We start from the raw sequence: 16,243 nt of genomic DNA on the forward strand, positions 1-16,243 counted from the left end.
CTAATTTAATTTATAAGAATAAAGAAAAGTAAGGACACATCATACACACAAACACACACATTTACTTAGATTTTTTTTTTAAAAGCATAAAAAGACAGGATGTATAATGAACAGACAGATCCTGTGTATAACTGTAGTGTTGTTGCCATGGTGATGGTTTATATGCTGTGGAGCGCAGCATCAAAGCATTTCTCACAGTAAATCTTCCCACAGAGGGTGAACATGGAGGACATCAAGTCACCTAGTGGTTTACTGCACATGGCACACTGTACACACACACACACACACACACAGAAACACACACAGCTTTAAATCAAATAAACATCAACATGAATAGACTTGTATTTTATAGATAGACAGATAGATAGATAGATAGATAGATAGATAGATAGATAGATAGATAGATAGATAGATAGATGTGTTTACCCAAAGGCAGGCCTCATGACAGATGATGGGAGGGATGTTCAGTGAAATCTTCAAACAGTTTTCCAATGGTTTGTTACAGAAGGAACACAGTTCCTTAGCAACCATGCTAATGACGGACGAGAGAAAAGGAATATAAAGTACCATGATCAACCGTTCAGAAATGTTTAAACATTAATTTGACATGTATACGGGCTTGGACACATCTGACTCACTTGGTCTGAGGTGTGCTGCTGGACCCAGCTCCTGAACAGACAGGTGCAGGCGCTTCAGGTGGTGTTTCCACTGCTTTCTTAAATGCAGGCTTCTCTGGTACGGGTGTTTGAGCTTCAGGGGTTTCACTTACAGGTCCCTTTGTTTTAGTTTCAACTGCTGCTTTTTCTACTACGGGCCCTGTGACGTCAGGTTTCGGAGCCTCAGATGCTCCAACTTCAGGTGTCTTAGCCTCAGATGCTCCAACTCCAGGTGTCTTAGCCTCAGATGCTGTAACTTCAGGTGTCTTAGCCTCAGATGCTCCAACTCCAGGTGTCTTAGCCTCAGATGCTGTAACTTCAGGTGTCTTAGCCTCAGATGCTGTAACTTCAGGTGTCTTAGCCTCAGATGCTCCAACTTCAGGTGTCTTAGCCTCAGATGCTCCAACTCCAGGTGTCTTCGCCTCAGATGCTCTAACTTCAGGTGTCTTAGCCTCAGATGCTCCAACTCCAGGTGTCTTAGCCTCAGATGCTCCAACTCCAGGTGTCTTAGCCTCAGATGCTCTAACTTCAGGTGTCTTAGCCTCAGATGCTGTAACTTCAGGTGTCTTAGCCTCAGATGCTCCAACTTCAGGTGTCTTAGCCTCAGATGCTGTAACTTCAGGTGTCTTAGCCTCAGATGCTCTAACTTCAGGGGTCTTAGCCTCAGATGCTCCAACTCCAGGTGTCTTAGCCTCAGATGCTGTAACTTCAGGTATCTTAGCCCCAGGTGTTGTAACTTCAGACGTTTTTACCACAGGTGCTCCAACTTCAGGTGTCTTAGCCTCAGATGCTCCAACTCCAGGTGTCTTAGCCTCAGATGCTCCAACTTCAGGTGTCTTAGCCTCAGATGCTCTAACTTCAGGTGTCTTAGCCTCAGATGCTCCAACTCCAGGTGTCTTAGCCTCAGATGCTGTAACTTCAGGTGTCTTAGCCTCAGATGCTCTAACTTTAGGTGTCTTAGCCTCAGATGCTCCAACTCCAGGTGTCTTAGCCTCAGATGCTGTAACTTTAGGTATCTTAGCCTCAGGTGTTGTAACTTCAGACGTTTTTACCACAGGTGCTGCAACTTCAGGTGTCTTCGCCTCAGATGCTTCAACTCCAGGTGTCTTAGCCTCAGATGCTGTAACTTCAGGTGTCTTAGCCTCAGATGCTCTAACTTCAGGTGTCTTAGCCTCAGATGCTCCAACTCCAGGTGTCTTAGCCTCAGATGCTCCAACTTCAGGTGTCTTAGCCTCAGATGCTCTAACTTCAGGTGTCTTAGCCTCAGATGCTCCAACTCCAGGTGTCTTAGCCTCAGATGCTGTAACTTCAGGTGTCTTAGCATCAGATGCTCTAACTTTAGGTGTCTTAGCCTCAGATGCTCCAACTCCAGGTGTCTTAGCCTCAGATGCTGTAACTTTAGGTATCTTAGCCTCAGGTGTTGTAACTTCAGACGTTTTTACCACAGGTGCTGCAACTTCAGGTGTCTTCGCCTCAGATGCTTCAACTCCAGGTGTCTTAGCCTCAGATGCTGTAACTTCAGGTGTCTTAGCCTCAGATGCTCTAACTTCAGGTGTCTTAGCCTCAGATGCTCCAACTCCAGGTGTCTTAGCCTCAGATGCTGTAACTTCAGGTATCTTAGCCCCAGGTGTTGTAACTTCAGACATTTTTACCACAGGTGCTCCAACTTCGGGTGTCTTAGCCTCAGATGCTCCAACTCCAGGTGTCTTAGCCTCAGATGCTCTAACTTCAGGTGTCTTAGCCTCAGATGCTCCAACTTCAGGTGTCTTAGCCTCAGATGCTGTAACTTCAGGTGTCTTAGCCTCAGATGCTGTAACTCCATTAGTAATGTTGAATTCGTCAGGTTTTAGTGATGATTTACCCTGTGGTAATGCAGCTGTACCTTCAGGGCTGACACCCACAGATATACACACACATGCACGTGCACGCACACACACACACACACACACACACACACACACACACACACACACACACACACTCATCAGTTCACATTTTCTAAACTCTTCGGACACCTGAACCAGGTGTTTTCCATGGTTTAGGTGTGATGTGTGCAATTTGGTCACTCTTGTAATTCACACCCATTCATCAGATTTCTGCCATTTAAAACCCCCTACAGTAACACATAAGGAGATTGAAAACTAACACAGGATTCTTTGAAAAATCATGAAACCAGACAAAGAAATGCTATTTGCCCTCATCCACATACACAAGCTCACATGATTGACAGGTGAGAGACAGGATGCTTCTGCCACCAGAGTACACAGAAGTTTTGCTGCTTTGGCTTTCGGCCATGGATGCCCACAGCATTGCGTAAATGAACAGGAGGAGGGTGACTTCAGGAGTCAGGAGCCAAAATTGGGCAAGTCTATTTATTTTGTGTGCTGGATAAATCATGGATGCTTTTTGAGAAACCGCACTAATTACCTCTTGTCATCAGTTGCAGTGTTAAATCTAAGTCATTAAATATATTTAATTTCCCTCTTTTAATAAACATTGTTAAGACTGTGGTTAGCAGCAAACAAACACCTCATCTCTCAGGTTCACATATTTTACATTCCAGGAATGTCAGGAATGTGATTTACCTTTTAAACAAACTGGAAATGTTTTTCACAGGTGTGCTCTCTGGTGAGTCCAAAGTTCTGAGGAACAACCAGATAAGCAGATACATTAAGGTTGTACACACAGATCATCGTCAGTCAGTACAGATACAAGCACATGGAGGTGGTTTCATCACAGGTTTCTGTAGACTGCAGTTATCTTTGCTGTAGGTGAAGCTATCTTTGCTTTAACACTAAACTTCCCACTGTAGCTGGTTTTATAATATGTGATATAACCTCAAGTATGACTTCTGCAAAAATGTCTTCTTTACTAGCAGCAGAAGTAAAACTATTAGGATAGTACCGACTGCTTCTATTCTTCCAGTCATTGTCCCAGTAGTTTAAAAGTGCGAAAATACACAAATATCATTTGTAAACGATATAAATAAATGTTTGTAGAGGGATATGCAGTGTAAAGCCATTTTCCTTCATGGAAAACATAACATTCATGGCTTTATAATGATATATTTCTTTTATTCAGACTTGTTAAGTTTCTCATAGCTTTACTCAGACACACCTACAACCATGATGGAGACAATCATGGTAATCTGAGGTCAGACCAATTTTCGATTTTTTTAAATAGATTTTAATTATGGTGTACCACAGAGCACTATACTGGGTTTAAATATGTTCATGCTCTGTGCATTACCTTGAAATATAATAAACACATAGATGAACTTCAATTATTTCTATGAAGTGAATGCTGTAATACTGTCCAAAGTTCCTGGTCTGGTCACCAAACACCTAATAACATGCAATGTTTCTGAAATCTATAGCCACAGCAGATGAGCAGAAGCCGAGGAATGGTTCATCAGTGAAGCTCGGCTTGGTGTGTCAAAGCGTCTAAAAAGTTCAACACTTACTCAAACCTCCTCTTTGCTGACAGCACATACAATCCCCCCCTTCTCCCTCTCCATCCTGGAGAAATGGGTGTGCCCTGGCCAGGGGAGGGGCTCTCAGGGTGGGAACTCAGTGCTGTGGGGCTTGTAGGGGTGGGACTACTGGAGGTGGTGATCGGGCTAGAATCCACAGAGGTCACGTTGACGCTATTAGTCAGGACTGGAGACTTACTAAAGACACAGATACACAGAGTTTTGGTTAGTGTCTAAAAGAAAAACAGTGTAGTGTGATATATGCAGTTGGTATCCTATATATGATGTACAATTATTATACATCATAATATATTAGGTTATATGTTTGTTTTTGAGTTGTTATGTTTGTCTGAAATGAAGACAGGATGTAATTATAGATTCTATATCGTATATTAGCAAACCTAATCAAAACCCAGGAAGCAATTAAACACAAAACAGGCAGTGGCCTATGAGGATTCAGATAAAAGAAAGCAGAGTCTTAACACCATGGACCAAATTTAAACAGATAAATAAAGGTTCCAAACATGGAAATAAAAGAACCGTTGAGCGGAAGGGAATTGAAACTGACAGCCCCCTATCTGCCAACAGTGGTATTACTGCACAGAAGAGCGCACCACATTGAGTTCATTAATATATATATATATTTGTGTGTGTTATATAAAGGTACCGCGGTGGAGGATCGTTCGGCTCGCCGGTGCTCTTGCGGATCCAGCTGCCATCTTTGCGCAGAGTTGTTCGGACCTTCGTGATGCGGAAAACAGTTTGTCGGTCTACTTTTACACACAACACAACATTAACCACTTTAATAAACAACAACATACACTTCACTATATAATTATATACATTAGTATTTTACTCTCTTTCCATCTTCACATCTTCCCTCATTTAAAGAGTGATGTTTTATAAATACATGTATATCTACAATATATTGGATATGGTAAGTATTCAGACCCCCTAAAATGTTTCACTCTTTGCTATATTCCAACCATTTGCTAAACTCATTTAAGTTGATTGTTTTCATCATTAACGTACAGTACACACGGCACCCCATATTGACAGAAAAACACAGAATTGTTGACATTTTTTTTAGATTTATTAAAAAGAAAAACTGAAACATCACATGGTCATAAAGACCCTTTGTTCAGTATTTAGTAGAAGCACCTTTTTGATCTAATACAGCCATGAGTCTTTTCACACCTTGTCTTCCACATATACTTGATTTGGGGATCCTCTGCCATTCCTCCTTATAGATCCTCTCCAGTTCTGTTAGGTTGGATGGTAAACGTTGGTGGACAGCCATTATTAGGTCTCTCCAGAGATGCTCAATTGGGTTTAAGTCAGGGCTCTGGCTGGGCCATTCAAGAACAGTCAAAGAGTTGTTGTGAAGCCACTCCATCATTATTTTAGCTGTGTGCTTAGGGTCATTGTCTTGTTGGAAGGTAAACCTTCGGCCCAGTCTGAGGTCCTGAGCACTCTGGAGAAGGTTTCACCCAGGATATCCGTGTACTAGGCCACATTCATCTTTTCCTCGTTTGCAACCAGTCGTTCTGTGCCTGCAGCTGAAAAACACCCCAACAGCATGATACTGCCACCACCATGCTTCATTATTGGGGCTGTATTGGACAGGTGATGAGCAGTGCCTGGTTTTCTCCACATATACCGCTTAGAATTAAGGCCAAAAAGTTCTATCTTGGTCTTATTAGACCAGAGAACCTTATTTCTCACCATCTTGGAGTCATTCAGGTGTTTTTTAATGTGTCTTGCACTGAGGAGGGGCTTCTGTCCGGCCACTTTGACATAAAGCTCCGACTGGTGGAGGACTGCAGTGATGGTTGACTTTCTACAACTTTCTCTCATCTCCTGACTGCATCTCTGGAGCTCAGAGTGACAGTGATCTTTGGGCTCTTCTCCCCTGATAGCTCAGTTTGGCTGGATGGCCAGCTCTAGAAAGGGCTCTGGTTGTCCCAAACGTCTTCCATTTAAGGCCACTGTGCTTTTAGGAACCTTAAGTGCAGCAGATTTTTTTTTGTAACCTTGGCCAAACCTGTGCCGTGCCACAATTTTGTCTCTGAGCTCTTCAGGCAGTTCCTTTGACCTCATGATTCTCATTTGCTCTGCCATGCATTGTGACTGTAAGGTCTTAAACAGGATGATCAGGGGAAACAGGATGATCAGGGGAAACAGGATGTGTCTGAGCTCAGTTTTGAGATTCATGGTAAAGGGTGTAAATACTTATGTACAGGTGTTTCTCAATTTATTTATTTTTTTATAAATTTGCTAAAATCTTAAGTAAACTTTTTTCATGTTGTCATTATGGGGTGTCGTGTGTAGAATTCTGAGGGAAAATTAATTTAATCCGTTTTAGAATAAGGCTGTGACATAACGAAATGTGGAAAGAGTGATGCACTGGGATACTGTCCGGGTGGGATGTGTATTCTAACTCAATCTTTTCATTTGAATTTCTCATATCGGTTTCTTTTATTATTATTAGTAGTAGTAGAGGTAGTAGTGGTAGTGGTAGTAGTAGTAGAGGAGGTAGTAGTGGTAGTGGTGGTAGTAGTAGTAAAGGTAGTAGTAGTGGTAGTGGTGGTAGTAGTAGTAGTAGTAGTAAAGGTAGTAGTAGTGGTAGTGGTGGTAGTGGTAGTGGTGGTAGTAGTAGTAGTAGTGGTGGTAGTAGTGGTAGTAGTAGTAGAGGTAGTAGTAGTGGTAGTGGTGGTAGTAGTAGTAGTAGTAGTAGAGGTAGTAGTAGTGGTAGTGGTGGTAGTAGTAGTGATAGTGGTGGTAGTAGTAGTAGTAGTAGTAGAGGTAGTAGTAGTGGTAGTGGTGGTAGTAGTAGTAGTAGAGGTAGTAGTAGTGGTAGTGGTGGTAGTACAGCCTCGAACACCATCACTTACTGACCCTACTGATGACCTTTGTAACAAATTCATCGCCTTTTTTCAAAATAAGATCCGAATAATACGCTCTTCACTTGTAACTCCCATCACTGCTCATACCACTGGTGCCAACACATTTCTTGGGAATCCTCCTATTTTTTGGTCTTTTCCTCAAGTATGTGTGCAGGAGGTTGAGGCTGCTGTTAGGGTCATGAAACCCTCTACATGCGCCCTTGACCCCCTCCCAACTGCCCTGGTCAAGGCAAATATGGCCTCTCTTGGTCCCCTTATTACTACCATTATTAACCAGTCCCTCCAGTCTGGTTATGTTTCCTCTAGTCTGAAATTGGCCATAATCAAGCCTCAGCTTAAAAAGCCTAATCTGGACACTCAAGATCTGGCAAATTACAGACCCATTTCCAATCTTCCCTTTCTCTCGAAAGTTCTGGAAAAAGTGGTCTCAGTTCATCTCCAAAAACATCTCTATGATAATAAAATTCTGGACAAATTTCAATCTGGTTTTCGCTCTGCGCATAGCACTGAAACTGCATTGATCCGGGTCACAAATGACCTGTTGATTACTGCAGACTGTGGCTTTTCCTCTCTTCTTGTCCTTTTGGATCTCTCAGCAGCTTTCGACACAGTTGACCATGACATCCTTCTTCACCGTTTACAATACCTAGCGGGGTTTACGGGCACTGCCCTAGATTGGTTTAAGTCATACTTGACAGACAGATCTGAGTTTGTTTCCATTGGCCACGCTAAATCATTAAGTCACCCTGTCACTTGTGGTGTTCCTCAGGGATCAGTGTTGGGGCCTATTCTTTTTAATTTGTATATGGCTCCACTTGGGCGCATCATTAACAGCTGTGGGGTCTCGTTCCACTGTTACGCTGATGATACTCAGCTGTACTTGAAGCTGGATGGTAATCCACTTGAGTCCCCTTCTACCTCACCAGCTTCTGTGACATCTATGCCCTCCACCCCCCCTGCACTCACTGCTTGTCTGGATGAGATAAAGGCATGGATGGAGCAAAACTTCCTTCATCTTAACAGTTCAAAAACTGAAGTGATTCAGATTGGCACTCCACACCAAATTCAGCAACAAAAATTTTTTAGTATTTCTTTTTCTGGTCAGGACATTTCTCTTTCAAAAACAGTCACCAACCTTGGTGTTATCTTTGATCCTTATCTTACTTTTGAAAGCCATATCAAGCACATTTGCAAAATTTCTTTTTTCCATCTTAGAAATATTGCAAAACTTCGGCCTGCACTCTCCCTCTCTGATGCAGAAAAACTGGTCCATGCCTTTGTCTCGTCCAGACTGGATTACTGTAATGCACTTCTTATCGGGATTCCTGGCAAAAATATACAAAAACTTCAGTATGTGCAAAACTGTGCTGCCAGGGTTCTGATGAGAGTGAGGAAACACGAGCACATCACTCCTGTGCTACGTTCCCTTCACTGGCTTCCTGTCACTGCACGGATCACCTACAAAATCTCTTTGCTCACCTTTCAATGTCTGTATGGAGATGCGCCTGTATACTTAAAAGAACTTCTTACCACTCACTGTCACCAGCGTACTCTACGCTCCACTAACACACACCTCCTTTTACTCCCTAGGACTCGCTCCCGTACCACTGGAGATAGAGCCTTTTCTTGTGCTGCCCCACGGCTGTGGAATACCCTTCCTCCTCATTTAAGGGCTCCACAGTCTGTGACATGTTTTAAGACAAACCTGAAAACGTTTCTTTTTAATCAATGTTTTAACTGATTATTTAACTGTGTAATTACTGCTGTTTTTAATGTGATGTTCTCTTAATTGTTTGACTGCACTCTGAGATTTTCCTGTAAAATGTAAAGTGCATTATAAATTAAATTCATTATTATTATTATTATTAGTAGTAATAGTAGAGGTAGTAGTAGAGGTAGTAATAGTGGTAGTGGTGGTAGTAGTAGTAGTAGAGGTAGTAGTAGTGGTAGTAGTAGTGGTAGTGGTGTTAGTAGTAGTAGTAGAGGTAGTAGTAGTGGTAGTGGTGGTGGTAGTAGTGGTAGTAGTAATAGTAGAGGTAGTAGTAGTGGTAGTAGTAGTGGTAGTGGTGGTGGTAGTAGTAGTAGTAGAGGTAGTAGTAGTGGTAGTAGTAGTGATAGTGGTAGTAGTAGAGGTAGAGGTAGAGGTAGTGGTAGTGGTGGTAGTAGTAGTGGTAGTCGTGGTAGTAGTAGTAGTAGTAGAGGTAGTAGTAGTGGTAGTGGTGGTAGTAGTAGTAGTAGTAGAGGTAGTGGTAGTGGTGGTAGTAGTAATAGTAGAGGTAGTAGTAGCGGTAGTAGTAGTGGTAGTGGTGGTAGTAGTAGTAGAGGTAGTAGTAGTGGTAGTAGTAGTGGTAGTGGTGGTAGTAGTAGTAGTAGTAGTAGTAGAGGTAGTAGTAGTGGTAGAAGTGGTGGTAATGGTGGTAGTAGTGGTAGAAGTAGTGGTAGTGGTGGTAATAGTGGTAGTGGTAGTGGTAGTAGTAGAGGTAGTAGTAGTGGTAGTGGTAGAGGTAGTAGTAGTGGTAGTGGTAGAGGTAGTAGTGGTAGTCGTGGTAGTAGAGGTAGTAGTAGTAGTGGTAGTGGTAGTAGTGGTAGTAGTAGTAGTGGTAGTGGTAGTAGTAGTGGTAGTGCTAGTGGTAGTAGTAGTGGTAGTAGTAGTGGTAGTAGTAGTGGTAGTGGTAGTAGTGGTGGTAGTGGTAGTAGTCGTAGTGGTAGTGGTAGTGGTGGTAGTGGTAGTGGTAGTAGTGGTAGTGGTAGTAGTAGAGGTAGTAGTAGTGGTAGTGGTAGTGATAGAGGTAGTAGTGGTAGTCGTGGTAGTAGAGGTAGTAGTAGTAGTGGTAGTGGTAGTAGTGGTAGTAGTAGTAGTGGTAGTAGTAGTAGTAGTAGTAGTGGTAGTAGTGGTAGTGGTAGTGGTAGTAGTGGTAGTGGTAGTGTTAGTGGTGGTAGTGGTAGTGGTGGTAGTGGTAGTGGTAGTAGTAAGGTAGTGGTAGTAGTAGTAGTGGTAGTGGTGGTAGTGTTAGTGGTAGTGGTGGTAGTGGTAGTGGTGTTAGTGGTAGTAGTGGTAGTAGTAGTGGTAGTAGTGGTAGTGGTAGTGGTGGTAGTGTTAGTGGTAGTGTTAGTGGTAGTGGTGGTAGTGGTGGTAGTGGTAGTAGTGGTGGTGGTAGTGGTGGTGGTAGTAGTGGTAGTGTTAGTGGTGGTAGTGTTAGTGGTAGTAGTGGTAGTGTTAGTGGTGGTAGTGTTAGTGGTGGTAGTGTTAGTGGTAGTAGTGGTAGTGGTAGTGGTGGTAGTGTTAGTGGTAGTGTCAGACTTGGACGGTGGATAAATTAAATATAAAGTCTCATTTATTACTCTGACTCTTTATTAAAATAAATGATTAATAATAATCATTTATTGACCATGAGCAGGACAAACGTGTGTGTGTGTGTGTGTGTGTGTGTGTGTGTGAGAGAGACAGAGACATACCACTTGCCATCCTGCTTCTTTTTCAGGTGAATCTGTGTGTGGGAGCGAAACACAATAAATGCAGATAAAAAAATACAAATGTTGAGAAACAGAAACTGAGAGGAGGAAGAAGTGATAAGACACAAAAATGAGGATGAATAAATGTGAAAATAACATTTCTGAGAACCAGGATAACCGCATTCCTACTGTGTGCGCGTGTGTGTGTTTATAAAACAATGTGCCGCGAGTCACATAATCACATCTGTACAGCTGTCATATAAACGAATAAAAATATCAGAATAAATAAAGATGAGTTCAAACAACTGTGTGTGTGTGTGTGTGTGTGTGTGTGTGTGTGTGTCATGGACTGGCTTTATTTGCCAATGTTATTGGTGGACAGTCAGTCCTGGTCGCCCCAAAACTCTCCCACACACAGCACACATCTCATCTCAACACCGACCATCAGAAACTTCACTGAAAAAACTTTCTGTACATCAGGATGAAGCCTGACGCACGACACACTGCCTTCTCATTAAAGTCAATAAACATCTATTTCAAGCTGCACATCACACACACACACACACACACACACACACACACACTGCCCCATATCTACATATATATACATTCACATTATACAGTATGTGACTGTGACCTAACTGTTATCTCCCCCTTTCACTCTTTCTCTCTCTCTCTGTCGAGCTACACATGTCGTTCCTGAGCTGCCAGTGATCCAGACTCCCTCTGCCCTCCGGACCTGTCTGACCCATCCTGGTGCCCCGCTTCTGGCTGAAGATCTCGTCACATGGATGCCCCGTGTGTCTCTCTGGGATGCGTCTGGTGTCTGGGGATGATTCTCTCTACCTAGAAGATGGTTCTGGCCTCGACTGGTGTTGGCAACTGTTTCTCTGGGGACTTGACAGTTCGATAGTTCATGACTGGAACTTATTACAAGTCTACCTGGGTCTTCAATAACTACCTGGACTCCATATTAACATCAATTAACATCAGCTATTATAGCTGAACTGCCTCCCACCCTACACACTGTATAAATGCAGATCATTTACTGCTTTCTGTTTCACCCAGATGAGGATGGGTTCCCTGTTGAGTCTGGTTCCTCTCAAGGTTTCTTCCTATTACCATCTCAGGGAGTTTTTCCCTCAGCACCGTCACCCTCGGCTTGTTCACCAGGGACAAACTGACCATTTTGATTCATACAAATTCACATTTCATACAAACTTAAATAATTCTTTTGACTATGTAAAGCTGCTTTGCGGCAATGAAAATTGCTAAAAGCGCTATACAAATAAAATTGAATTGAATTGAATTAAATATCCACATGTACTATTTAAACATTGTTGTGTGTTAGAGATGAATGTGTGTGTGTGTGTGTGTGTGTGTGTGTGTGTGTGATATGAGGTAGAGATTATAGTAGATGGTTCTTACCTTCCTGCTGTGTGATGTGTGTTTACACAGCCAGTTTGCTCAGAACATTCCTTATATATAGGTGCGTGTGGGCACACACACACACACGAACACACATGAACACACACACACACGCCTGCACACACACCAATACACTGCCTGTAAATCCCCTACTACACAAATAAACCTACACACTAAATGCATTTCTGATATGTGCATAGTTTGTTTGTGTGTATGTGTGTGTGTGTGTGTGTGTGTGTGGCACCCTGCTGTCTGTATTGTGGAAAAACTTGAAAAATGTGTTTTTTTGCTACTGTGCTCATAAACTTTACTATAAAGGTGTAAAAGCCTGGTGTGTCACTCCTTAGTGAATAAAATGCTCTACACTTACAGGAAATAAGCAACTATTGTCTGTGTCTGTGTGTGTTTATATAAATATATATATATACTGTATATACACTCACCTAAAGGATTATTAGGAACACCTGTTCAATTTCTCATTAATGCAGTTATCTAATCAACCAATCACATGGCAGTTGCTTCAATGCATTTAGGGGTGTGGTCCTGGTCAAGACAATCTCCTGAACTCCAAACTGAATGTCAGAATGGGAAAGAAAGGTGATTTAAGCAATTTTGAGCGTGGCATGGTTGTTGGTGCCAGACGGGCCGGTCTGAGTATTTCACAATCTGCTCAGTTACTGGGATTTTCACGCACAACCATTTCTAGGGTTTACAAAGAATGGTGTGAAAAGGGAAAAACATCCAGTATGCGGCAGTCCTGTGGGCGAAAATGCCTTGTTGATGCTAGAGGTCAGAGGAGAATGGGTCGACTGATTCAAGCTGATAGAAGAGCAACTTTGACTTAAATAACCATTCATTACAACCGAGGTATGCAGCAAAGCATTTGTGAAGCCACAACACGCACAACCTTGAGGCGGATGGGCTACAACATCAGAAGACCTTGGACAGGTTGATTCGAAGTCTCGATTTCTGTTGAGACATTCAAATGGTAGAGTCAGAATTTGGCGTAAACAGAATGAGAACATGGATCCATCATGCCTTGTTACCACTGTGCAGGCTGGTGGTGGTGGTGTAATGGTGTGGGGGATGTTTTCTTGGCACACTTTAGGCCCCTTAGTGCCAACTGGGCATCGTTTAAATGCCACGGGCTACCTGAGCATTGTTTCTGACCATGTCCATCCCTTTATGACCACCATGTACCCATTCTCTGATGGCTACTTCCAGCAGGATAATGCACCATGTCACAAAGCTAAAATCATTGCAAATTGGTTTCTTAAACATGACAATGAGTTCACTGTACTAAAATGGCCCCCACAGTCACCAGATCTCAACCCAATAGAGCATCTTTGGGATGTGGTGGAACGGGAGCTTCATGCCCTGGATGTGCATCCCACAAATCTCCATCAACTGCAAGATGCTATCCTATCAATATGGGCCGACATTTCTAAGGAATGCTTTCAGCACCTTGTTAAATTAATGCCACGTAGAATTAAGGCAGTTCTGAAGGCGAAAGGGGGTCAAACACCGTATTAGTGTGGTGTTCCTAATAATCCTTTAGGTGAGTGTGTGTATATATATATACATATACACACACACTTATAAACAGAGAAAGAGCTTCACCAGAGCAGCACAGGCATGCACACACACACATGGAAGAGGTTCGGAAGAAGTTGTAAAAGATGTGGGTGTGGAGAGGGATGTGTGAGTATGGGGGAGTCTCTCTCTCTCTCTCTCTCTCTCACACACACACACACACACATGCGGGGAGAGAGGATGTTGATTTTTCTGACATTAGTGATTATTATCTTTATTACATTATTATTTTCACACATAAAAAAAGCCTATTTAATGATCTATGGTGACGACATGGAGAAACAGCACCACCGAGTGGCGGTTTATGGAAGTGCGCCTTCGGGTTTATGGCTTCTGTAAGAACCGGAAATGTATTCCTGAATTTTATCTATATAAATCTATATATAATTGTATAGACTGTGTATGAGGGCATCGAACACTGCGGTGTGTGTTTTATGCTGTTTTATTTCCACTATAAAACAGCCGAGAGCCTGCCACACACTGATCTGGAGATTTACCACCACCTGGTGGAGAACAACAGAACTTCAGCACGTTTAACTCCCAGAAGGCGACAGAAAGAAACAGTAAGTGAGTCCTGATCATGTTTAACAGGTACTTCTTTATTTTTCAGCAAATCTACAAGGCTAACAAGTAAAAGCCCCCAGGTTAGCACCACCTGTCTGTGTGTCTGACCAGATTTACACAAATGAATAAATGTTTCTAGACCTCTGACTTTCTAACTCTAATCTCTGGCATGCAACTTTATCTCATAAACAATAACGTGTATTCCCTAAATCATAAATATATATTTTTAAGATACATTTTTGCTGATTTATAAAACTAGACCCACAAGTTAAGCTTTCTTTAACACACACCTATTATTCCTTTATTTAAAATTTTGTAATGTATTAAAATCCGTTCAATTAAAATAATTATAACAAACACTACAAGCTTTGATTTAAACACAGCTTTCATCATTCCATTTCATATCTAAAGGGAAAACAGACGGAGACACAAAGAAAAGAAAAACAGACCAAACTCGATGGATCTTCCACCTTGTTTCCCCCGAAGGTCCGTTATTTCCAGTGTGATGAGCACCGTGAGGAATCAGGAAGCACTGCGGATTAGACCTGACATGCTCTACAGACAATTAGAGAAGATGCTGGAGCAGAAACGAGACCCTAGAATGCTAGTGTTGTGGATAACGGCTCTAGCATTGGCAGGAAGCACTATAATGTCTCCATGAAGAGCTTGACAACAGAAAGGGCGGTGCTGGAAGTGAACTGCTCTGGAATGTGTTGTGGAGGGGATTTGTTAACTCGAATGTGCTCTGGAGTGACGTCGATGGAGATCGCTCAAGAGCAATGGTTCCCCAACCTTTATGAATGTTCTGTGAGCCCAAGACTTTTTCATTTCTATTCAATGTGTATTAGAGCCGTAAATCACCAGACACGTCCTCATACAATATTATCACAAGACCTCTGTGCTAATTAATGTTCTTTTGCAATTGTGTTAGATTTGATATTGTTTCCATGGTGGAAATGGATAGACTGAGAGTAAACAGGAAGTGCTCCGGGATGCCAGTAAGTTTGCAGGAAGAACAATGACCAGAGAGGAAACTTTGTGGAATACTTTAAGTTAAGGCACCGAGAGATATTGCGGAATCTGAGCGCAGTTGCTATAGTTACAGCAGGCCCAAGGGAGGAGATTGAAGCAGTGGGAGGGGCCATTCTCAAGGTGGGGTGTATCCTGCTGGATCCAATCACTGAGCATGTGACCTCCCGTGGACCTCCTGCATCCTGGGGGGAAAAAAACACAGGAATATCAAAAAATTGACCAATAAAACATGAATGAAAAGTGTGATGAGCCTGTAGGTGTGTGTAACACTGGACATTATGGGGGAACCTCTGCATTCCCCACGCTAACGTCGGTTAAGTCTAACATGTGCAAGCGCTAAGCTCAAGTGAATTCTGGGATACGCACGTGGCTAGTGCTAGATCTTGATGCTCTCGGTGCCGTAGACGTTGTAGCCCTCCCTGTAGGTGGTGAAGCCCGGCGCGCCGGCTGGAAGACTGTGCTTAAAGTTCTGAGCAGCACTGAGCAGTCGCAGCTGTTTGGTCTCCTGATGAGACTTGTAGCAAAACTCAACTAGCGCCACCGTCATGGCGAGTCCCAGCCCCCCGACCAGGATGTAAAACACCCCGGCTACGTTACTGAGACTCAGTGCACTGGTCTTATCCTGCAGAACAGAGACACACACCGTCACACACACACTGCTTCATATCACTTCTGTATCCATCATCACCTTCAACAAAAACACACACAGAAAGTAGAAATACACAGATTCTTTCAATCAGTAAGTGTATTGATAGACTACATCTACAAATTCAAACCAAAGATACATAAATCACAAAGAGATGATAATTTCATGCAGAACTCCGAGTAGAACTGAAATCTAAAAGGTTAGACATTTCTCATTGGACTTTAAGTTTTTGTAATGTAATTAAATATAACTGAGTCTCTGTCTAGAACTGACTGGACTGGATTTGGAATGGAAAAGCTGATGGGACTGGAGGACTGGTTATGGACTGAAGTCTTAACTGGACCCAACATTCTTATTTGGAACTGTAAGGTCTGGTTTTGGTCTCAAGTTTTTGATGTAGATTAGACATTAGGATACTGTGGAAGCTCCACTGGTTCCAAATGATCTGTCTGGCTTGACTTGAACATTCTGACCTGAAGGTCAGATGATTTAC

The 16,243-nt window shown here is 42.5% G+C and overlaps 2 protein-coding genes across 5 annotated transcripts in view; both read right to left on the reverse strand.

The window, feature by feature from the left end:
• Positions 1–64: 64 nt before the first annotated feature.
• si:dkey-125i10.3 (neurofilament heavy polypeptide) lies at positions 65–11,987 on the reverse strand. 3 transcript variants are annotated; one of them, XM_053484881.1, is made up of 8 exons: positions 11,916–11,987; positions 10,491–10,522; positions 4,796–4,898; positions 4,120–4,326; positions 3,242–3,298; positions 639–2,546; positions 427–532; positions 65–266 (listed from the first exon to the last, which is right to left on the reverse strand). In XM_053484881.1, exons 2-8 carry the CDS (start codon positions 10,498–10,500, stop codon positions 159–161), a joined length of 2,499 nt encoding a protein of 832 aa, XP_053340856.1. In that variant the 5' UTR covers positions 10,501–10,522; positions 11,916–11,987; the 3' UTR covers positions 65–158. The 3 variants fall into 3 exon arrangements, with proteins under 3 accessions (XP_053340856.1, XP_053340855.1, XP_053340854.1); XM_053484880.1 differs by having other exon boundaries at positions 4,796–4,901; XM_053484879.1 differs by lacking the exon at positions 11,916–11,987 and having other exon boundaries at positions 4,796–4,901; positions 10,491–10,647.
• Positions 11,988–14,169: 2,182 nt separating this feature from the next.
• LOC128511881 (glutamate receptor 3-like) overlaps positions 14,170–16,243 on the reverse strand; it is a 39,371-nt gene continuing 37,297 nt past the window's right edge. Inside the window, exons 15-16 of one of the 2 annotated variants that reach the window (XM_053484894.1) lie at positions 15,471–15,726; positions 14,170–15,286 (exon numbers count right to left, since the gene is read on the reverse strand). In XM_053484894.1, the coding sequence (XP_053340869.1) occupies positions 15,481–15,726 (246 nt within the window). In that variant the 3' untranslated portion in view covers positions 14,170–15,286; positions 15,471–15,480. Of the gene's footprint in view, positions 15,287–15,470; positions 15,727–16,243 lie in introns of those variants that run through there. The other variant, XM_053484895.1, reaches the window with a different exon arrangement.

Source organism: Clarias gariepinus, chromosome 24 (genome assembly GCF_024256425.1).
Source record: "Clarias gariepinus isolate MV-2021 ecotype Netherlands chromosome 24, CGAR_prim_01v2, whole genome shotgun sequence".
Lineage (NCBI taxonomy): Eukaryota > Metazoa > Chordata > Actinopteri > Siluriformes > Clariidae > Clarias > Clarias gariepinus.